At 42.8% G+C, this 23,241-nt stretch overlaps 2 protein-coding genes across 2 annotated transcripts; both read right to left on the bottom strand.

Annotated features, from left to right (window-relative positions):
* Positions 1-3,460: 3,460 nt before the first annotated feature.
* On the bottom strand, positions 3,461-5,913 carry gphb5 (glycoprotein hormone subunit beta 5). The gene is made up of 3 exons (XM_033987800.2): positions 5,874-5,913; positions 4,466-4,652; positions 3,461-3,685 (listed from the first exon to the last, which is right to left on the bottom strand). The coding sequence occupies exons 1-3, from the start codon at positions 5,891-5,893 to the stop codon at positions 3,494-3,496; spliced, it is 399 nt and encodes a 132-aa protein (XP_033843691.2). The 5' UTR covers positions 5,894-5,913; the 3' UTR covers positions 3,461-3,493.
* Positions 5,914-10,754: 4,841 nt separating this feature from the next.
* zfyve21 (zinc finger, FYVE domain containing 21) lies at positions 10,755-21,596 on the bottom strand. Its single transcript, XM_033988449.2, has 7 exons — positions 21,435-21,596; positions 17,363-17,413; positions 16,323-16,491; positions 15,571-15,646; positions 14,649-14,740; positions 13,654-13,784; positions 10,755-12,939 (listed from the first exon to the last, which is right to left on the bottom strand). Exons 1-7 carry the CDS (start codon positions 21,564-21,566, stop codon positions 12,904-12,906), a joined length of 687 nt encoding a protein of 228 aa, XP_033844340.1. The 5' UTR covers positions 21,567-21,596; the 3' UTR covers positions 10,755-12,903.
* Between the last annotated feature and the right edge of the window lie 1,645 nt (positions 21,597-23,241).

Genomic DNA, 23,241 nt, shown 5'->3' on the forward strand with positions numbered 1-23,241 from the left:
GACTGAACCAGGTCTAAACCAGGACTGAACCAGGACTGAACCAGGACTGAACCAGGACTAAACCAGGACTAAACCAGGACTAAACCAGGACTGAACCAGGTCTAAACCAGGACTGAACCAGGTCTAAACCAGGTCTAAACCAGGACTAAACAGGTCTAAACCAGGACTGAACCTGGTCTAAACCAGGACAGAACCAGGACTAAACCAGACTGAACCAGGACTAAACCAGGTCTAAACCAGGACTGAACCAGAACTGAACCAGGACTGAACCAGGTCTAAACCAGGACTAAACCAGGACTAAACCAGGACTAAACCAGGACTGAACCAGGTCTAAACCAATAATAAACCAAGACGACATCAGGACTGTTCCCTCTCTCTCTCTTTCTCTTTCTGAGTTTGTAAACTGCTCTTCTCAGCAGATTCTGGTCCTGTCTCTGTCTCCTCTTGTCATTTCATTTCATTTCTCTCTATCCTCGGCTTCTTCCGACTCAAATCTAATTTTTGTCACTTCCTGACCTAATTTTGAACTGTTCCCAAAATCATATTTGGGTTTTAAAATGTATAAAGATGGCAGAGAATGCATGAGGTCCAAATATGCACATTATTTTAAATGGAAACGTTTGTAATGTTTTTCTCGAACATTAATAAAATAAAGTTATTAAAAGGACTGTGGCAGAGTGGTTATTCTGGGGGGCATCTGACACAGGGGGGGCACAGGAGCATGGGAGGGCATCTGACACAGGGGGGACACAGGAGCATGGGAGGGCATCTGACACAGGGGGGACACAGGAGCATGGGAGGGCATCTGACAGTTATTCTCTTATAAATCTTGAATCTGCGTCACTGTTTCTTTCTGTGCCCACTGCTGTTTCTAAACTTATCCTCCTCTCTTTCTCTCTCTCTCTTTTGCCTGCCTGCTCCTTCTTGCTCTCCCTCTCCTCTTCTATATTCTATGTTCTCTTTATTTCATCGCTCTCTTTTTCCTTATGTCTTTCTACCTCATTCCTTCTCTGCTCCATCTATCCCTCTTCTCCTTCTGTCTTTTTCCTGCGTCTCTTTTCTTTCCCCACTCTTTCTCTACACCTTTCTCTCTCACCCTCTCCTTTCTCACGCTTTCCCTCTTTTTCTTTCTGCTTATGCATTTGTCCTCTTCTCTCTCTTTCTCTTCCCCATCTCTCCCTGCCTATGTCTTCTTTTTTCTCCTCTCTCTCTGTCTCTCTTTCTCTCTCTCGCTGTCTTATCCTCCTGTGATTTCCTCTTGATTTCTTCTGACAGTGATCTCCCTCTCCCTTTCCTTTCTCTCTCACTCCCTTTCTCTTTTTTCTCCCTCCTTGTATTCCTGTCTCTTTCCTCTTCAAATAGACTCATTCACTCTTCACTTTCATCCCTCTCTCGCTCTCCCTGTCTTCATTGTACCCCCCTGAGAATTCCTCTTCACATAAACACATTGTAAACTCTATAATTATCTCTCTCTCTCTCTCTCGCTCCCTTGCTCCCCCCCCCCCACACACTCTCTCTCTATCGCTCACTCACTCCCTCTCTTCTCCCCCTCCCTCCCTTTCTCTCACTCACTCCCTCGCCCCCCTCTTTCTGTCTCACTCACTCCCTCTCTTCTACCCCCTTCCATCTCTCTCACTCATTCCCTCCCTTCTCCCCCTCCCTCCCTCTCTCCTCCTTGTATCCCCCTAAGTGGTCCTGTCTCTTACCTCTTCACATAAACACATAGTAAACTCTGTAATCATCCCTCTCACTAACTCCCTCTCCCCCTGTCACTCCCTCTCTTCCCCCCCTCCCCCTCTCCCTCCCTCTCCCTCTCTCCTCCTTGTATCCCCCTGAGTGTTTGCATCTCTTTTCTCTTCACATAAACACATAGTAAACCCTGTAGTCATCCCCCCCTCTCTCTCACTCCCTCTCTTCTTCCCCGCTCTTCCTCTCTTCTCCCAACGTCACTCACTCCCTCTCTTCTCCCTCCCCTCTCTCACTCACTCAGTCCCTCTCTTCCCCTCCCTCATGTCCCTTTTCTCTTCACATAAACACTTAGTAAACCCTGTAGTCATCCCCCTCTCTCTCACCCCCTCTCTTCTTCCCCGCTCTTCCTCTCTTCTCCCAACGTCACTCACTCCCTCTCTTCTCCCTCCCCTCTCTCACTCACTCAGTCCCTCTCTTCCCCTCCCTCACGTCCCTTTCCTCTTCACATAAACACTTAGTAAACTCTGTATTCAATCCCCTCTCTCTTACTCCCTCTCTTCTTTCCTCCTCTCTCCCTCTGTTCTTACCCCTCCCTCTCCCTCTCTCCCTCTCTCCCTCTCTCCCCCGTGTACCCCCCTGACTGTTCCCGTCTCATTCCTCTTCACATAAACATATAAACTCTGCTCTGATGCTTCTGTCTGCAGCTCTCGTCCGTCTCAGACACAAACACTTTTAAACTTTTTGATTCTTTTTTGTGTCCAGGTGAATGTTTTCAGACGACACATCTAAAACTGTTTTTATCTTTGGAACATGACTCAACTATGAAATGAACGATTACAGGCTCTTGTAAAGAATATTTGGATGTTTTAATCAAATAAAATTAATTAAACTAACTTTGAACTAGTGTTGTAATTACGTGTTGTTTGTGATACTTTTACCAACTCTTCATCTTCTAAAATGTAGCTGTCTCTGGAGATTATACATTTTTTTGCAAAAAGCTGTGTCTGTTTCCATGGAGACAAGCCAGTGACGCCACCAGGCCAACAGGTCGGGTCTGTGGAGAGGCGACACCGCTGCTGATTCAGATTGCACGCTTTTCAACCTATGAGCAATAAAAACACTTGTAATCGAATCAATGCAAGTTGGATATGTTTATTTAATGCCATATTGTGGAACATTCCAGGCAAGGCAATGACTCCATGGAGACAAGCATGTGGGAAGTGATACAGTGAGCAGAGTGTGGCAGGTGTGGGTGGGTTTTTTTTATTTAAACAAATCGCAATATCAGGAAAATCACAATTAGATGAGTAGCTTGGGTCCATGTGGGCGGGACTTATGTAGGTGTGGGTGGGCGGGTCTTGTGTTTGATTGACAGGTATGATTGACAGGTGAGTTACGTAGCGGTTATACACTCGCTGGTCCTGGTCTGGCACACCCCACACTCACAGCTCAGAGCGGAGGGGTGGGCGGGTCTCAGGTGTGAGTGGGCGGGTCTTGTGTGTGATTGACAGGTGAGTTACGCAGAGGTTATACACTCGGTGGTCCTGGTCTGGCACACCCCACACTCACAGCTCAGAGCGGAGGGGTGGGCGGGTCTCAGGTGTGAGTGGGCGGGTCTCAGGTGTGGGTGGGCGGGTCTTGTGTGTGATTGACAGGTGAGTTACGCAGAAATTATACACTCGGTGGTCCTGGTCTGGCACACCCCACACTCACAGAGCAGAGCAGAGGGGTGGGCGGGTCTCAGGTGTTGGTGGGCGGGTCTCAGGTGTGGGTGGGCGGGTCTTGTGTGTGATTGACAGGTGAGTTACGCAGAAGTTATACACTCGGTGGTCCTGGTCTGGCACACCCCACACTCACAGCTCAGAGCGGAGGGGTAGCTGTAGCTCGGGTCCACGTTGGCGGCACAGTCGGGCAGTCGGACGGTGACCAGGCGAGAGGCGTTGTACGTACAAACTCTCTGAAACGAGTCAATGAACGGAGGATCCACGATCGGCTTCTGGAGGAGAGAGAGAGAGAAAGAGAGAGAGAGAGAGGAGGTGAGTGAGTTTTTCTGGCAACCACAAGATCAAGAGTGGGTTTAAATGAAGGGGAGAGGGCTGAAAGGAGGAGGGAGGGAGAGGAGAGACACTGAGAGAAGGAGGACAGAAAGAGGAGAGAGGGAGATGAATGGGAGAAGGAGAGAGAGAGAGAGAAATGATCGATGAACAGAGGGGCCAGGATCGACTTCTGAAGGAGAGAAAGAGGAGTTTATCTGGTAACCACAAGCTCAAGTGTGGTTTTAGATGATAAGGGACAGAGGGAGGAGGAAGAGGAGGAGGAGAGACTAAAGAGAAGAAAGGGTGGAGAGATGGAGGAGAGACTGGGAGAGGAGAGAGGGAGGAGAAGGAAGAGAGAGGGAGAAGAGGAGGAGAAGGGAGAGGGAGAGAAGAGAGGGAAGAGCCATGGAGTAGAGGGGGAGGAGCGAGAGGAGAGAAAAGAGGGAGGAAAAAGAAGGGAGAGAAGGAGACAAGGAGGAGGAAGAAGAAGGATAGAGGGATGGGACTGGAAAGAAGAATGGGAGGAGAGAAGAGAAAAGGAGAAAGAGAGATGGTTGATGAACAGAGGCACCATGATTAGCTGGGAGAGAGAAAGAGGAGATGGAGAATGAGTTTATCCAAACCAAAAAGCAGTTGTTCTGTTTTAGGAAAGCCCAAACTGCACTGTACAGAAATCCTCCTCCTCCCACTTTTCAGTTTTAAATTTAGAAACAAACGGTTTAGCCAAGTGCCCGTCTCACCTCCCAGGTCTCACAGCGCCCCCAGCAGGCGTCTGTGGTGATGTGCAGGCCTCCACAGCCAGGCTTTTTAGCAAGAAACGTGAACTCCCTCACTGCACACCCGGTAAAACGACGGAGGTTTACTGAAGGAGAGGAGAGGAGAGGGGGGGAGAGGGAGGAGAGGAGGAGGAGCCAGAGGAGGGGGGGACTGGAGAGAGGAAGAGAGAGGGAGGGAGGAGAGGGGGAGAGAGGGAGGAGAGTAGGAGGAGAAAGAGGAGGGGGAGGGGACTGGAGAGAGGAAGAGAGAGGGAGGAGAGGAGAGCGGGAGGGTAGGGAGGGAGCAGAGGAGGAAAAGGGAGAGAAGAGGGAGACTGGAGAAAGAGACAGAGAAAGGCAGGGAGAAGGAGGAGAGAGGGAGGTGAGAGTGTGGAGAAGAGGGAGGGAGGAGAGGAGATAAAAGGGAGACTGGAGAGAGAAAAGAGGAGAGAGGGTGGAGAGATAGAATAAGAAAAGGGAAGGAGAGAGAGAGGGTGAGGGAGGGAGAAAGAGATGGAAAGAGGAAGGAGGGACGGTGTGAGAGACAGAAAAAGAGGGAGAGAGTTGAAGGGGTAACGGGGGAAGAGAGAGTGATGACGGGATGATGAGGGAGAGTGGGAAGAGGAGAGGATGGGTGGAGAGAGAGAAAGAGAGGGAGATGGAGAGAGAGAGAGGTTAGTTCAGGTTGATAATATTAGAAGTCGTTCAAGATTAAGATCAAATATAAAAGAAAACATTTAACATTTGTTTTTGTCCAAGTTTAAAAAAAAAAAGAAGCAGAAGTGTGTCGAGTCTGCACTGTGTAACTTTTCAGCGGGTTTGTCAACTGCTTGTCTCCATGGAGATCTTATTACCTTCTCTGGAATAGCCATCACAGGTCAGATCTATGAGGAGGCCGTCCTCATAGGAACAATGCAGGACTTTTGGCCAATCAAAACAACCACTGAATGTGTGAAAGCCATTAAAGCCGCAGTATGTAACATTTCTGGAGGAGGGTCTGCTATCTGCTTGTCTCCTTGGAGATCTTATTGCTTTTCCTGGGATGTTTCACAGTGTGGCATTAAGCTGAACTGTCATGTATTTTTGTTTTTATTGTTTTAAAATATCTTGTAAATTCTTTCTATGAGAGGTGTCGCCTTTCCACAGATCTGATCTGAACTTTGGCCTATTGGAGACAGATACTTTTAATGCCACATTGTGGATCATTCAAAGCAATAACATCTTCATGGAGAAAAGAAATGTGGCTGACTCCGCACCAAAATATTTTCGCTGCATTAAACCTTAGAAACAAAGTGATATAAATCTCCATGGAGACGGGCAGGTGTGGAAAAGTTACATAATCGGATTCAGTAAATATTTTTAAATACAGTAATCACAAATAAAAAGTACGTACCTTACAGAGCGTTTCCCCATCGTTTTACTCTGGACTAAAGTTCTAACGTGTGTTTGTCAGTCTCTTTAAAACAGATCTGCACTTATAACCTCCTCTCACCTGTCAATCAAACTGTAGCCCCGCCCTCTGCCCTGCAGTCCTGTACCTGTGCACCCGCCCACTTCTCTCTCTCCCCATCCCTCCTTTTACTCTCTGTCACATCCACCCTCTTTCTGTCTCTCCCTCCTTTTCTCACCTTTATCTTTTTCTTTCCTTCATCCCCTCTCCCTTCACCCATTATATTTCTTTTTCACTCCTTTAACCCTACTCTCTTTCGCTCTCAATCTTTCTCCCCCTCCGCTTTCTCTTTCTTCTCACTTCTTCTCTCCCTCAATTTTTCTCCCACTACCTCTATCTTTCTTTCTCTTTCCTTCCCCCTCTCTCCCTCCTTCTCTCCCTCCTCCCCTCCTTCTCTCGCTTTTCCCTCCTTTTTCTCATCCATCCTCTCCTCCCCTCCCTCTTCCTCCTCTTTCTCCTCCCCCCTCTCCTCTCCCTTTTCCCCTCCTTTTCTCTCTCCTCCGCTCCCCCTTCACTCTCTCCTCCCTTCTTTCTCTCCTCCTTCACTTTATCTACCCTCCCTCCTTTTTCCCTCCTTCTCTCACTCTTCCCCTCTTCTGTTTCTCTCTCTTCCCTCCTTCTCCCCTCCGCCCTTCTCCCTCCTCCTCTCTCCCTCCTCCTCCCCTCCTTCCTCCTCTCCCTCCTCTGCTCTCTCCTTCTCTCTCTCCTCCGCTCTCTCCTTCTCTCTCCCTCCTCCTCTCCTCCTCCTTCTCTCCTCCTCCTCCCCTCTCTCCTTCTCTCCCTCGTTTCCTCCTCCTCCTTCCTCCTCTCTCTCTCCTCTCTCCCTCCTCCTCCTTCTCTCCTCCTCCCCTCTCTCCTTCTCTGCCTCCTCCTTCTCTCCTCCTCCTCCCCTCTCTCTCCTTCTCTCCCTCGTTTCCTCCTCCCCTCCTCCTCTCTCCCTCCTCCTCTCTCTCTCCTCTCTCCCTCCTCCCCTCCTCCTCCTCCTCTCTCCCTCCTCCTCTCTCTCTCTCCCTCCTCCTCCTCCTCTCTCTCCTCTCTCCCTCCCTCCTCCTCTCTCCCTCCTCCTCCTCCTCCCCTCCTCCTCCTCTCCCTCCTCCTCTCTGTCCATTTCCTGATGAGGGGAAGTCCAGGTGTTTTGTTTAAATCTCTTCAAGTGGAAACTTAATAGAGTCAGACTTTTGGTTCATCAAAGTCAGACTTGGTCCTGTTCAAACCTGTTTTTACTCTTCAGGAGCAGAGTGACATTTTCAACTTTTGATAATGAAGTTTTTGTGAAAGAAACGACAGAATAATGACTGGAAAAAGCTTTGCAAATCCTCAAGCATTTTTACTTTACAGTTTCTCGTCCCACAGCTCAGAAAAACGCACTTTTAATTATCTTAAAACTCCTGGACTAACGTGAGCTTTAAGCCCTCCTCAAATACTTACCTGGAGTTGTGTTTTGTTTCATTCACACATGTTTGACTAACACTTTATTATTAGTCTGTTACATCTCCAAACCTCAAAATGCGACGTTCCACCTTGTGATGTCATGAAGTGGTAGTTTTCAAGCAGCTCCTTTTACCTTTAGTTCTGTGGTAGATCAGCAAATCCAGATCTTAAATCATCCAAATGATTCTAGTGAAGGTGTATGGACTTTAAAAACAGTCTGACAGTTGTGAAAAGTGCTTATAAACTCATTGCAGTGAGTAATTAGGATGTTCAGATGTGCATAAGGTAAATGTGAAATAAAAACTGTTTAAAATGAACTAGTTTTGTTTTTCACATTTTTAAGATGGTAAAAATCAGACACTTGTATTGATAATGAGGTTAAGATAAAATACATTTCATTGTCGCCGTAGCATAATGTGCATTTGACCCTTCAGTCTCTTTGAGTTAAACCTGCATTTGACCCGTCCTTCAGTGTCTCTGGGTTACACCTGGAGGATTTGTCGTGTCGTTACATGTTTTTTGGAGTTTCCTGGTGAAAATGTAAGCACTTTGTTGAATGTTTGTGTTTTTACCGAATAATATTTCACCCGCTTGTCTCCATGGCGATTCTGTGGAATATTCCAGGAAAAACATCTGGAGGTTTTGGACTCTCGGTTTAAGAAATGACTTGTGGCCCCTGCTCCTCTCACATTCAAAGGTTTCAGTTTCAAAGGTTTTCAGGACTTTTGACATTTAAAAGATAGAATATTGTGTTTTGAACTCTTCATCACGATGCTAAATTTTCATCGCTTCATCATTTTTTCTCTGTTGCAAGTTTGAACATTTAGACGAGCGAGTGTCGTGCTGTGTTTTGATTGGTTGGCCTGGTCCCGTTGCCATGGGCCCCGGGTGGATTCACGTAATTACAGGGAGAACTTTATGAAACATATTTTTGCTCTTAGTTCACACATTTACAAAAATAAAGTTTTTTTCGATCAAATGTTGAAGACACAAGTGCGGAACATAGAAATCAAATACACTTAAATTTAAAAACGCGCTATGTAATTAATTTTCTGGAGGCAGGGCTGCTCGTCTCCATGGAATGTTTCACAGTATGGCTTTAAACTTATCTGTGTATTATGTATCGATTTTTATTTGGGACATTATCGATTCAATTTCAGGTGTTTTTTTATTGCCTTGAAACGTGTTTGGTACAGAGAGCGCGGTCACCTCTCCGTAGATCTGACCTGTAACTCGGCCTGGTGGTGCTGAACTTGCTTATCTCCATGGTGAATCGTTTGTGATCAGGTGATGGCGCAAAACTGACCAATCGCAGAGCAGGGCTGGAAAGACGTCCGCGCTTTTCTCTCACCCGGATTTAAGTCAAGTTTCATTTTTTTATGCTTGTTCTGCTGTTGTGACGTTTCCATCGATCAGTTTGGAGTGTTTATTTAAACTCTTCGGATCACAGGTTCAGGAGCTTCCACCAGAAAAATTACACATTGCAGCTTTAAATTACAAAGCAAGACACAAAAAACAAACAAAAAAAGTCATCGATATAAGAGGAATTATAGGAGTAGTGGACATTGACTTTGGTATAAACAGATTTTAATGGAAGAACAGCTGAGAAACAGGAAATGGATAAAGTGCAGCTACAAACACGTTTAAACAGATACAAGCGTTTCAACAGAAAAGCTTCATCAGAACACGAGGAAACTTTTCCACAAATGCCAACATTGTTCTGGGTCACTGGTGAAATGTGCATTGTGATTTCACCCGATTAAACAGAATAACTGACATGTTTTGGAAATAAATTCAAAGACAAAACATCTAAATAAATGTGCTTTTCTCTTCAAATGTGGCGTTAACATCATTTAAGTGTTTAATGGATTCTAAATGAGCCAGGTGCAGGGGTTTGGCATCAAATAAGATTTAGTTTGAGAATTTCATTTAGGAAGAACAAATCTTTCTACAATTACAAATTTAAAAAGCAAAGATTAATGAACAACAGTCAGACAAAATACACAACACTTCACTGGTTTTACAAAAGTGAGATTCAAAATTCAACTTTTACATGTGAAATAACAGACAAAATATACTCCATACAAAATGAGCATGAGCACGAACTATTAAAGCAGATTTACATAAAAGTCAGGTCAAGAGAAGAGGTCCAGGTCTGGAGACGCAGACTAAACCAGGTCTAAACCAGGACTAAACCAGGTCTGAACGAGGTCTAAACGAGGACTAAACCAGGTCTAAACCAGGTCTAAACCAGGACTAAACCAGGTCTAAACGAGGTCTAAACCAGGACTAAACGAGGTCTAAACGAGGTCTAAACCAGGATTAAAGCGAGGTCTAAACCAGGACTAAACCAGGACTAAACGAGGACTAAACGAGGTCTAAACGAGGTCTAAAGGAGGTCTAAACCAGGACTAAACGAGGTCTAAACCAGGATTAAAGCGAGGTCTAAACCAGGACTAAACCAGGACTAAACGAGGTCTAAACGAGGTCTAAACCAGGACTAAACCAGGTCTAAACCAGGTCTAACCCAGGACTAACCCAGGTCTAAACCAGGTCTAAACAAGGTCTAACCCAGGACTAAACCAGGTCTAAACCAGGTCTAAACCAGGTCTAAACCAGGACTAAACCAGGTCTAAACCAGGACTAAACCAGGTCTAAACCAGGACTAAACCAGGTCTAAACCAGGTCTAAACCAGGTCTAAACCAGGTCTAAACCAGGACTAACTCAGGTCTAAACCAGGTCTAAACAAGGTCTAACCCAGGACTAAACCAGGTCTAAACCAGGTCTAAACCAGGTCTAAACCAGGACTAAACCAGGACTAAACCAGATCTACACCAGGTCTACACCAGGTCTAAACCAGGTCTAAACCAGGTCTAAACCAGGTCTAAACCAGGACTAAACCAGGTCTAAACCAGGACTAAACCAGGTCTAAACCAGGACTAAACCAGGTCTAAACCAGGACTAAACCAGGTCTAAACCAGGTCTAAACCAGGACTAAACCAGGTCTAAACCAGATCTAAACCAGGACTAAACCAGGACTAAACCAGATCTACACCAGATCTAAACCAGGTCTAAACCAGGACTAAACCATGTATAAGGGTGCACATGACTTGGTTTGGTCCTGTTCTGTAGCGTTCTAGTCCTGGTTTAGTCCCGCTCTAGTCTAGGATTTCTTACAAATTTAGTCCCATTTTAATCCCAGTTTTGATGTGAACCCACCACAATGATCCAATTAGGACTAAACCAGGTCTAAATGAGGTCTAAACGAGGTCTAAACGAGGACTAAACCAGGTCTAAGTGAGGTCTAAACACAGACTTTACATCCTTTTGTCCCGTCTGCTCCTCCAAAACCAGAATCCACGAGACTTAACCCTGACGAGTGAAGCAGCTGATGTAATGTTTAAAAAGTGGATATATTTTGGCAATGAAGAGTAAATGTAAAAATATGGACACAAAATTCAGAAAAATAAACTGTTATATGAATCACTTCAGATGAATACTTCAAAAATATATTTATAAAGTACACAGATAGAGTTAGGTCTATGGTGCAAGAATCATCAAAGTTAAACACTGACTTTTGTAAATAAAGTTTTGGCACTCGAAAAACTCAAACCTGGAAGACCAACTTTATACACTGCAAATAAACTAAATAAACTGCTTTTACAAGAACTAAAAACACTTGAATTCAGAAAATCAATCTTGAGACTGACAATATTTGATTAACTTGGATCTCTGTTAACGCAAATCAACTGGTTTTAAAAGGTACACTATGGAACTTTTCTGTTGGAAGGTTCGTCAAATGTTTTCTTAATGAATCTAATTTAAATCTTTCTTGAATTAGACTTTTAATCTTAAAATCAATCTCATCGATTCACAAAAAAAATGTTTAGCAATTCCAAGTTTGTGGTGCTAAAGCTAAGCTAAAGCTAGCGTAAACACAAAACTAAGTCCAATTTATAGTCGTCTTTTTCTGCATTTATGGGTTTGTCTCATGTTAGATGGATTTTGCACTGGAAATCTAATCTGTGCTGTGCTTTGATAAACAGGAAACATCTGTTGCTAACGTGCTAGCTTTGTTTTGCTAATATATCAGCTCAGCATATAAATCTGTGAAAAATAATTACTTCATGTTTACATCTTCTTTTTGACGTCTTGTTTTCGCCTGACTCTTCATTCTCTGTTGTCCAATCATCTGTTTAGTTGTTTTTTAAAAGAGTTTACAAAAAATTACAATTCTTTTTCTGAGTTTGGCCATTTTTAGGTTTCAGATTTTACTTTATAGCTGGAAAACATGACATCGCACTAGAGAATTGCATAACTTTTACCTGACAACCGTGTGGTACACTGGGCCAAACCTTCTCTAATGTACACACACATTATTATTTGACAAACAAAAATGTACGAAAACATCCTTTATTCTGTTGAAATCACGCTTAAAGTATCAGAAAAACGTGTAGATTGTGCCGAACTTTTAGACAGAATTCTCCCAGTGTAAATTCAAATTAGTTCTTGATTGGTATGAAATCATAATTTACATTTACAACAGGTTTTATCCTCCAGACTAAATCAAAATTAAAGAATTATTAATCCTCAAACTGTGCGGTTCATTTAAACAGTGGAGACACTTCTGGGCCGTACCGATCCGCTCCTAAGTGAACCAGCTATAATGCAGCTTTGAAACAGACCAGGCAAAAGATTAAAATCTGAATTCAAAGTCATTTTAAGTAAAACACATTTTCCTTTTTGCAGTGAAACTAAATCCTCTCACCAAACGTTAGGTCCAAAATGTCTCTTTGAATTGAGCCAAAACAGAAAATACAGTCCATTTAGACGAGATAAACATGAGGGTGTGTACAGGTGCTTCTTTAGGTGATGTAATACTCTTAAGTCCTCAGTTATATTGGCAACCTTTGAAAACCATAAGGAAACACGAGCTTCTGGGATGTTTTCAAATTTGAAACGACGATGATTCTACTGTGAAAAATGTGCTTGTAAACACAGTTTATATTACAAAAAAAGAGAATAGGTTAAATAATTATCTTAATCAGCACCAAGTTTTTTGTACAAATTGTTTTTTACTTTAAAATCTTGGTGCTTGAAAAAAAACAAAAAAAACAAAACATCTAGCACGGTTAAGCTAGTTTAGTCTTGGTCCCTGGTCTGGTCCCTGGTCTGGTCCCTGGTCTGGTCCGGTTCCTGTTCTTGTCTCTGATCTGGTCCCAGGTCTGGTCCTGGCTTAGATACAAATATTAGAGGAGAGTTTGTAAACATTTCTTATTTATAAATGTTTGGACACAAAGACGAAGGCAGTGTTCACACTAGACCCGGAAATAGACCAGGACTAAGCCAAGACTAGACCAGGACTAAGCCAGGACTAAGCCAGGACTAAGCCAGGACTAAGCCAGGACTAAGCCAGGACTAAGCCAGGACTAAGCCAGGACTAAGCCAGGACTACACCAGGACTAAACCAGGACTAAACCAGGACTCGAGTGTAGACAGACCGTTGAAGGGAACACTTGGGTGAGATGAGGCCACTGAGAATCACTGGTCATGAGATTCATACAACAGTTTGGCCGCCTGAAAAAAAACAAAAACAGGAAAATATTTAGTTTACCGAGTTTACTGCACCAGTGAATCTAAACAGCAAAGGTCATTATTGTGCAGGGGGCTTCAGTGTCGTTCAATATAAGACCCCAAACTGAACACTGCAGCAGGGACACTCCACTTTTTAATGTGTGAAATGGTGTATTGAGCTTTCAGTGCCGTATTAACACAAAAAAAATCATTTAAAAAATAGTTTAAAATTTTAGCATCATGACAACACTAAATAGCCCTTACAATAGTGTTGTCCTGGGGTAATTTATGACCCCCAAAAATAACTCACTCACAGCAGAACTCGGACATTTCCTCATCAAATTGGTTGAAAATTGGGCCACTTGAAAAAATGTTGATTGTATAATGAGAACTGTCTGATAAACAAGTTACGTTAAAGTTCAATTTGACCCCAATTTGTTTCTCTTATAACTCAGATCAACTTAATTTCCACCACTGTACTTTAATTAGTAAAATTAAGAGTTGCAGGAGATTTGCACAATGCACAATCTTTACTAAAATACAGCCTACTAACCAAAAAAAAGAAAGAAAAGAAAAGTATGTTATTTTATGGCTGAGTTATAAGAAAAATAAAAAACTGAAGCCCAAAGGAACGTCAACGCAACTCTACTGGGAGGAACACACAAGGGATAGCAGGAGTATTAGCATTAGTAACAGTAGTATTAGTATCAGTATTACCTTGTGCATAGCAGCGAGCCACTGTGCTGCCCCCTTGTGGTCAGGCGCGGTGTCCAGTCTGAGCGTCTGAGAGTCCTGAGAGCCCATGGGTTTGTACTGCACCAGGAGCCCACTGGCCCTGGACCCCGCTCCTACGGCACAGTCCAAAGGCACGGGATAAGCACGTACGAGGAAATACAGGAAGTAACGGCAGTAACATAGAGCGAGGGAGCGCCCGGACGGGAGAGAGGGAAAGGTTTGAGGAGGAATAACACACAAAGACTGGAAATAAAAAAGGACCACAAATACAGCGTCTTCTACTGAAATAACCACAATGATGTAGAACTTAGGCTTAAAGCTGCACTATGTCACATTTTCGGTGAAGCATCTGCCGCTGTACTTTGCTCATACTGTGGAATATTCCTGACGAAGTAATGATATCACCATGGAGACAGGCGAAGAAAAGTTACACAGTGTAAACTTGAATTTGAACAACAGTGTCTTGGACTAAATGAGGTGATGTGACGTAAAACCATTTAAACGGAGACAGGAGCAAACCTTCATAGAGACACTGACTGTCCAGCAAACTGGTGTAAGTGTGAACCTCCTCCTCTGCAGCAGAATATACAAGAAGAGAGGGAAGAAAAGAGGGAGGAGGAGAGGGAGGAGAGACGAAGAGAGAGAGAGAGAGAGGGGCATGAAAGAGGAGACGAGGGATAGGGGAAAAAAATGACAGCAAGCGTGAAAAGATAGAGAAGTGAGAAGTGAACAGGGAGAGAGGAAAGAAAGAGTGGAATAAAAGAGAAGAGAGAGAATAGAGAAGAAAGGAGGAATACAAGGGGAGACAGAGGGAGAGAGGATGAAGAGAAAAAGACAGAACAAAATACGAAGAGAGAGAGAGAGAGAGGTTAGTTTAAGAAGAGAGTTAGTGGTTAAACAACTTAATGTAAAATCAGGATGTCTCTGTGTAATTTTTATTTGATTGCGTTGCTATGGTTACAATATAGAGTCTTTACCTCCAGGACTGGAACCCTCTGTGAGCACTTGGATACTGGAGATACGAGTCAGCTCTACCTCAAAGTGAGACTCTCCGTCCAGGAACAGGTATCTGAGAAATGTATAAGAGTTTATATAAGGAACAGGCATCTGACACACACACAGACACATACACACACGTACACACACACATACACACACCCACACACGCAGACACACAGACACATACACAGACACATACACCGACACACACATACACAGACACACACACACACAGACACACACCCACACACAGACACACACACCCCGACACACACACACAGACACACCCCCACAGACACCTAGACACACACACCCCCACGTACACACACACATACAGACACACCCCCACAGACACACACCGACACACACACACACCCGACACCTAGACACACACACACACACACCCCCCCCACACACACCTAGACACACACACACCCCGACACACACACACACACCTAGACACACACACACACCCCGACACACCCACAGACACAGAGAGACACACATACACAGACACATACACAGACACACACAGACACACACCGACACACCCCCACAGACACACACACACCCCGACACACAGACACACACACGCACACACACAAATGTATACATAAGGAAGGGTATCTTAGACAAACTGAAAATATCATACTTGGTACTTTGTAATGAATTCTCAATGTGCCGTTTCTTTTTGTGATGATGTTTTTGGAAAAGGCCGTGTTGTAGCTTTAAAAAGCTCAGCTGTCCCCTTCTGCAAATGTGATCAGTGTCTCTGGGTTAAACCTGCATTTGACCCATCCTTCAGTGTCTCTGAGTTAAACCTGTCAGGTTCTGAGAAGGTTGTAGTTCGGCCATATTGCCTCTTGTAGATAAGTGTAACTCTCTGTATCTGTTTCTGACCTGTGGTTGTTTGAAAGGCGGCAAGTCATAGTTTCCATTTTGTCTGAAGTTCCCAAAGTCACAATGAATGTTCCTCCTGCAACAAGAAACACAAACATTTTGTAGTAAATGTCTGATAATGTCTGTAGCAATTGGCTGATAGAGAAATAAATATATAGTTCTGCACTGGTCCAGTCCCTGTGTCAGTCCTAGTTTGTTCTGTCTTTTGTTTACACAATCTTGTGACAAATAATTTTATATGCCAGATAAATACATTGTGTTATTTTTAGAAAAGTTAATTTGTGATCTTTACTTCATCTTAAAGAGGGTACCCTTCTACACTGTATTAGCTGATAACACATAATAAAGGTAACATGGTGATCTAAAAATGTTGTTTTGAAAAAGCCATATTAGTTGAAAAATTATGTATTAACATGTTTTATAAGTTTCATTTACCAAGTCCCCCCTCCCTTTGCTCCCCATGCTAAGGCACTCCCCCTTCTACGCTAATAAAACTACTGCACACTGCATTTGTCAAGTTGCTGTGAACAGTTTTGTATCATGTGTTTGTATATTTATGGAGAACTGTCGCATGGGAGCATAGGAGATGTAGGCTTGTGGGCGGAGCCTGGTACAGACTTATATTGCTAACCGTAAGAACGGGTCGAAAAAGGGCACGGAAGAGATTGCTAAAACACTCAAATGTGCATGGATGACATCTAAAACCTCTTCAGGCATGTTTTTGATGAGGGAATAATGTTATAGAGGAGTACCTCCGAGCAGCACTTTGAGCTGCTTGTCGTAGAACTCTCCCTCTCTCTGTGACACCAGGCTGCAGGCGGAACACTGTCTCACCGGGTCCACGAAGCACATGCGCGGCAGAGGAAGCTTTTTACTGCAACACTTATCACAGAAGCACCGCCCGCAGCGACGACAGTGGTGCTACAGGGGGCGCCACAGAAACAGAGGTCAGAAACACAGGCAACACAAAACTTTAGACCTCTCTGATATGTCACTGTGTGTCAGATGCCCTCCCTGTGTGTCAGATGCCCTCCCTGTGTCTCCATGAGGTCTTACTCTGTGTAGAAGCTGCTAACCCTGTAGCTTAAACTTCTACAAACATATTGTGAAATGTCCCTGTGTCAGATGCCCTCCCTGTGCATCAAATGAGTTGTTTAACATGTGACCTGTGCTGTGTTAATTTTAGTTACAGTCAGTTAGTTTTGTCAGTGTCAAGAATGAACCACAATGACTAAAATTATGAAATATATTTGTAGTTGACAAAACTAAAAGTAATGATATTTTTGTCAATAATAAAAATGAAACATAAATGAAAGAAAGAAAAGTACAATTACAAAGAATTATTTGACAAAATCAAAAAATAATTTTAGTGAAAAGATGTAGACTAAAACTAACGTTGTAAAAAAGCTACAAATGTTACAAAAACAAAGGTAAATCAATCCACAAGAGCACGATACCACGTGAGCAACACATTTTTGTGTTATTGTGGCCTGTGCACAGTAGGGCTGGGCAATGAATCCAAAGATCCAGAGATTGCAAATAAGTCACGTCTAATCGTCAGTGATCTGGTGTGTTTAACAGAGAGCTCTACCACCAAACCTCTGTCAGTAAAAGTATGTGGTTTGGAGCAGACGAACGATTGACTTGGACTTTTTTTGTATTACAAGTCTGTATTATTTATTATTTATTTAGTTCAGATCAATCAATATGAGATCAGACCTAGTGCACAGTACTGTCTATTTCTGCTTTCTGCTTTGTTTAAATAAAGTTTTAATTAAAAAAAAGCAGAGACCTTTCTCCTGATGAAATCGAACTTGGTGTCACACTGCATACATCTGGAACACTGCAAGAACAGGAAGAGGGAAGAAAGAGGGAGAGAAGAAGGGAGCGAAAGGAGAAGGGAAGTGAAAAACACAAATCAGCAAAAACACAGACATTCGGACTGGGCATTTCATTTATTTCACTTTGTACTGCGCAGGGATAACTTGTTTTTTTATTACTGACCCCAAAAACAACAGTGACAGCCCCTGAAATTCACTTTCCTACACGCAGATTTATCCAAGCAGACTTTAGGATCGAGAAAGTTCATGTGACGGAAACAGACTTTACATTTAGGTTTAGTTTTTGGAGAATAGGTTGGACTGAAATGACTTATTTTCCTTTTTAATATATAAAAAATATACAGATTATATTGAGACCTGCATAATCACAATTATCTTGTAACTGATTACACTTGACCTCCCTACTCGCTTTACATCTGTTAGCCTGTAATATCATGTAAAATAAATGTGTTTTGTCAGTAACGTTTTGCGGTCAGAGCTCTGTCCATTTGTTCAGCCTCTGTTTGAGTTTCAGTGGATCCTTTTTCAGCCAAAATAAACATTAAACTGAACTCTACCTGAAAAAACACAGCCCCGGCTCCTCACACTGCTGATGAAGGTTTGCATGTTCTCACTGTGTCTGTGCGTTTCCTCTGGTTTCCATCGAGCTAAACATGCATAATAATCCTCCAGCAAGGTACTCCTGACCAAGATCTTGACTTCAGAAAACCATTGAACGCACTGATGGAATTAAATAGCCAAGTAGTTAGTACCAATAGTAGTAGTCAGTTCTACAAGATAAATAACTGTTACATAACATCAGTTGTGTAATAAGTCAACTGTGTTTTTTATGAGTTAATATTGGGTATCGGAGCAGAGAAAAAAATTGATTGGATCAATAAATCTCTACTTAGAACATTTCTCTCTATACAATATAACCATTATAATAACAATATAAGACATAATATTACCTCCTGGTAACATTAGCAGGGGTCTTCTTTCTACACCATTATTTAGTTTTCAGATAGCTGAGAATTACTATATAGCAGGGGTCGGCAACTTCGCTTGGCTTCGGGCCAATTTTTTTCAGCGCCCACAGGTGGCGGGCCAGATGGTAAAGGTATTGGCTTACATATATTTATAAATACATAAATATGAATTACATGCATTTTAACTCACCTAAAACAGCCAATTAAAAAATCCTCGGGCAAAAGCTTTTGCTCCTTTTATTATGGTTTTGGTAAGAATTATGCCTTTGTTGAACATGGATACTAAAGGCGCACAGATCGGGTAGAGCTATGAAAAACTTTTCACTTTAAGGTTTTACCTCATTTATTCAGGTCTTTGTCTCATGATATTAATTGAAACTAATACTTTTGTGGTTAAAATGTGCGGATTTAAACAAGGATAAAATCTTTCTAAGACGGTTACTTGAACCAGGAAGCTGCGTAATTATTGCTTATCGTCAAATCTCTCCATCAAAATTCTTTTCTCACGCTGTCTTCTTGTGACCATCACTGCGATTTAGCTCTGCCTCGAAGGTTAAACTACGACAGGCTTTTAGTCGTGCGCAATTCCGCACTAACGGCTTCCTTACTCCGCATTTGGTGCCGTAATGACCTGCACCTTTACGCACGACTGTGGGAGAGCTGTAGGACTTGGATGATGCCAAGTGCAGCAAGGATCGTGATAAAATCACAACGTAAATGAAAAATGTTTAAAATTGACATGGCTAAGTGGATTTATGTTGTGTCAAACATGAGCAAAGGTCGGGAACAATAAAACCTGACATGCGGACAAAAAGCAAGTCCCCACCCCGGTTAAAAGAAATCTTCAAACTGAGTATTTTGACAGTTTTGTGATTAAGTGATTTATTTTAATAAAATAGGGAATTTTGAATAACTAACCACAGAAGTGCAAGAAGGCTATAGCGCAACGGGTGCACATTCCTTGAGCTGCGCGCAGTCTGCACACTTGCCTCACCAGATGTCCAAAAACAGCCACGATTTTGACTGGTGAAGGTGTATGTACACACCAGTTCATTGTTTGCTTTTAATGTTGTGTTACATGCACATCATGGGCAGTGGAATGCCTGTAGCAGTGCCCACATAACTTGGTATTTGTCGTAACGGTGGGTGTAGCGGACCAAAGGATGCAGACTCGGGGAATATTTACGGTATTTATTAAAGAAATGACAAATGGTGCAGTTCGAGGGTTGATCCGGCGGTGAGCAGGAGGTGAGGCACGGACCAGGATCCAGGAGCGGAACGTGGAGCGCAGCGGAGATGACGATGCGGGCAGCACCAGGGCAGGACGCAGAGTGCTAACCAGGGTCCGGGGTCGCGGAATGCAGAGATAAAACAGACAGTACCAGGGCTGGGAAGCAGGGTGGAAGCAGGGTCGGAGCTGAGCCGGGAGCGCTGGAGCTGAGACGGTCCAGCAAGCTGGGTGGAGACGCACATACGATCCGGCACCGAACGGGATGAGGCTGAAATGAAGATGAACCGGCACTGAACAGGGTGTAGAAACGCAGATGATCTCGCCCTGAGTGTCTGGTCCTGCCTCCTCTTATACACAGCAGGTGGTGGTGATCGCGCTGATGAGCTGCAGGTGCGCGCAGGAGGAGCCAGGAGCTCAGCCCAGCTCGGCAGGTGAGGGAGGGAACGAGCAGGACAGGAGGAAAAACGTGGAGCAGACGGAGCGGATCATGACAGTATTAAAGAATCAATGCCGGAAGAAAGTCCAAAATCCTCTGGCGGGCCAAAATAAATTGGCAAAGGGCCAACATTTTCCCGCGGGCCGGACGTTGCCGACCACTGCTATAAAGTAAACAGCATAAACAGCACAATAGTAGTAGCAGTAGTAGCAGTAGAAGTAGTACAGATATTGTGCTCCTTTTGGCATATACCCTCAACATGAGATTTCCCTTCTTTTACTGAAAGTGTAATATTTGGATTGAGAAAAGTCATCTGAAAAAACATCTATTTAACAAAACATAAGACAAATAAACTTATGCATTAGCTTAGACAGCGTTCATGCTCCTTCTGCACTGTGAGCTGATAAAATTATATAAGTTAGGGCATTTCTTATGGGACATTGCCCTGTGGAGGAGACACAGTTCTCAGATAAATGAGCTTAAACCTCAGTGTTTTTGGTCAGATTCTGCAGCTGTGTAGCTCTGAGTAAAACGCCCAACATCAACTCTACAAATGACAAGAACACAAGAACATACAGGAAATACAGGCACGGACCTTCAACATAAAAGACATTCTACCAGCCGCTACTACTATTCCTAGTATTTTTACTGCAAAGGACACAAAATAAAGCAGTAGTCGACTTACTAATCTGAATACCACATTTGTTATGTAGTTCTCTGATACACATTTTGTTACCCATCATTCCTCAAGTCAATACTCGCATAAATTACTACTTTTAACAATTAACTATTTCATTTAAAGCATTTACAATTCTACTGATGTAAATGAGGACACGATAAATAGGCTTGCATCCAAAATAATCCTCTACTGTTCAACAAAATATTGAAAACTTTACAAAATATAACATTTTAAAGCAATACTGCATAATTTAACATATGAACTGCAGGGTTCTATGGAAAGTAACCATATTTCAGAACATACTCCATGGAGACAGATATATTACTTGCTATACTGTGGAGTATTATACCCAAAGGAACAACATTTCCTTAGAAAAGAGCAGGAGAGAAGCAAATAAGAGACGTTTATGAAGATGCAAGCCCACTCAGAGTAGATATATATTTTTCTTTATCCAAAATTAAAAACACGCTTTTGTTTTACTCTGTTTTGTCTGATAAGTTACATTTCTATTATTATGTTGAAACTTTTCATATTAATCTATAACTTTATCATGATATGTTTAGCTGAATAAACTTTTATTTTGAAACCGGAAGTCCCTCTGCTCCGTCTCTGTGTAGCTTCACTCCACACGGCTCTCATGATGGCCTCTGTCACAAACCTCAAACCCTCTTCACCCCGTAACCGCCCGAAACCCTCCGCTCCTCGGTACCTCTTTGTCCGGGACCCAGTGCGGCTCCTCCAGGCTGAAGGGGCTGTGGAAGGCGCCGCTCTCCGGGACCATGCGAAGGCCACTCGGGCTCCGGACCAGCTTCTTTCCGTCCGGGACCGAGGAGGACGACATGTCTGCGGGGAACTGCGGCTGTTGGCTCCGGGAAGCTAACGTGGCTAATGCTAACACGGTCCAGCCCCCGTGAGCAATGACAGACAGGAGGTTTAGCCAATCACAGAGCAGAGACCGGAGGGTTTAGCCAATCACAGAGCAGAGGGAGGAAGGCTGGCCCAATGAGAGAGCAGGGGGCGGGAGTCATGTGGGAAATGTTTTTGATTTTTATTGCAGGTTTTTTGAGCCCCACCCGCAGAATAACAGACAGAATCAGACATATGAGCAGGAGATGTCTGCACGTACAGCAGCGTAACATCTCTCAAATTACATGAATAAATAAAGATTATAAGATTAAATGCATTAGTCTAGTCAAGTCAAGAATAACTTCTGAGTAATGGACTGAATTTCAATACACACAATTCCTCCATATACAACAACAACATACTTTTACTTCATGGTATTTTTAGCATAAATTTGAGAAAATAAATTAAAAAATTAAATATAAGAATTATATTTAACTAGCTTACAATACAATACAGTATAACTGGTATAGACTAAGTGAGCTATGCACTGACATCCATTTGATTTTATTTCCACATCTCATCTCCATGGAGATTTTATTGTTTATGGCATATTCCACAACAAAATGGTATAAAACATCTCTATCTCTATGGAGACAAACCGGTCACGCCACCAGAACAAGTCACAGGTCAGTTCTGTGGAAAGTATGTCAAGGTATTTTAGTTAGACATGAAAACAAATGTAATTGAATAAATGCAAGATAGGCAAGTTTAATGCTACACTGTGGAACATGTTCATGGAGACAAGCAGGTGACGGACCCCCTTCAAGAAAAGTTCCTTAGTGCATCTTTAACATACAAGAATATTACCGTTGTACTTTTATTTGGTCGAAACAGAACAGTGTGTTAATGTAAAACACAGGACTGTCACATGCCCATATCTTTATTTCTATCTGTGCTCGTGTTGACTCTGCAGAAAGCTCAGAAGTGTCTTGCCCAAGAGCAATAACAGTACACATGTCCCAGAGTGGGGATTGAACCATCAAACTCTCATTTACAGCGCACTCAAACGCTGTCCATTTTTTAAAAAACCTACAATTGTTTTTGACTGTTTTACTCTACACATAAGCAAAAATAACCAGCTGCACAAAGTGTTTTACTACCTGAAGAGTCATGAAATCACACACAGACCTGGAGTTGTGTTTTGTTTCATTCACACATGTTTAACGCACAAACCCTGCAGATTTCGGCCAAGTTCTACTCAACACATTTGTACCTTGTGATGTCATGTGCCAATACAGGATTGTGTTTTTAAACTCCAAATATAACATGGCTTAAAGTGCAATATCTTTAAAAATAGGAACATGTTAGAATGTTTAATGGTCTATGTGGCATTTACTTTTAAGATTGTAACATAAATATTAGGCTACACAACAAACATATAAGTTACTATCTGTGTTTTTCAGCGACTACTTGAACACAGTAACCCTGGTATTTTATGTAATGTAATGTAATGATCAAACTATGGAAAACAACAGCAGAGGGTCTGTTTTATGATCATAATACATTGATTTGATATATTTTTCTTTGCACGTATGATAAAGAAGAAGCTGATATCTAAACACACGTAAACATCAGGGATCGTGGGATTTGAGTGATCAGTAGAGTGTAGA

The sequence above is a fragment of the Periophthalmus magnuspinnatus genome, chromosome 22, assembly GCF_009829125.3.
Source record: "Periophthalmus magnuspinnatus isolate fPerMag1 chromosome 22, fPerMag1.2.pri, whole genome shotgun sequence".
NCBI lineage: Eukaryota > Metazoa > Chordata > Actinopteri > Gobiiformes > Gobiidae > Periophthalmus > Periophthalmus magnuspinnatus.

What these genes read in the sequence shown, in the direction of transcription:
- gphb5 (XM_033987800.2), bottom strand. Translation starts at nt 5,893, where the DNA reads ATGGGGAAACGCTCTGTAAG. An exon ending in ATGGGGAAACGCTCTGTAAG is followed by an intron (nt 4,653 to 5,873) that starts GTACGTACTTTT and finishes TCCTCTCTCCAG; the next exon opens with TCCCCCCCTCCTCTGGCTCC. An exon ending in GGCGCTGTGAGACCTGGGAG is followed by an intron (nt 3,686 to 4,465) that starts GTGAGACGGGCA and finishes TCTCTCCTCCAG; the next exon opens with AAGCCGATCGTGGATCCTCC.
- zfyve21 (XM_033988449.2), bottom strand. Translation starts at nt 21,566, where the DNA reads ATGTCGTCCTCCTCGGTCCCGGACGGAAAGAAGCTGGTCCGGAGCCCG. An exon ending in ACTGGGTCCCGGACAAAGAG is followed by an intron (nt 17,414 to 21,434) that starts GTACCGAGGAGC and finishes CTGTTCTTGCAG; the next exon opens with TGTTCCAGATGTATGCAGTG. An exon ending in GCTCAAAGTGCTGCTCGGAG is followed by an intron (nt 15,647 to 16,322) that starts GTACTCCTCTAT and finishes TTCTTGTTGCAG; the next exon opens with GAGGAACATTCATTGTGACT.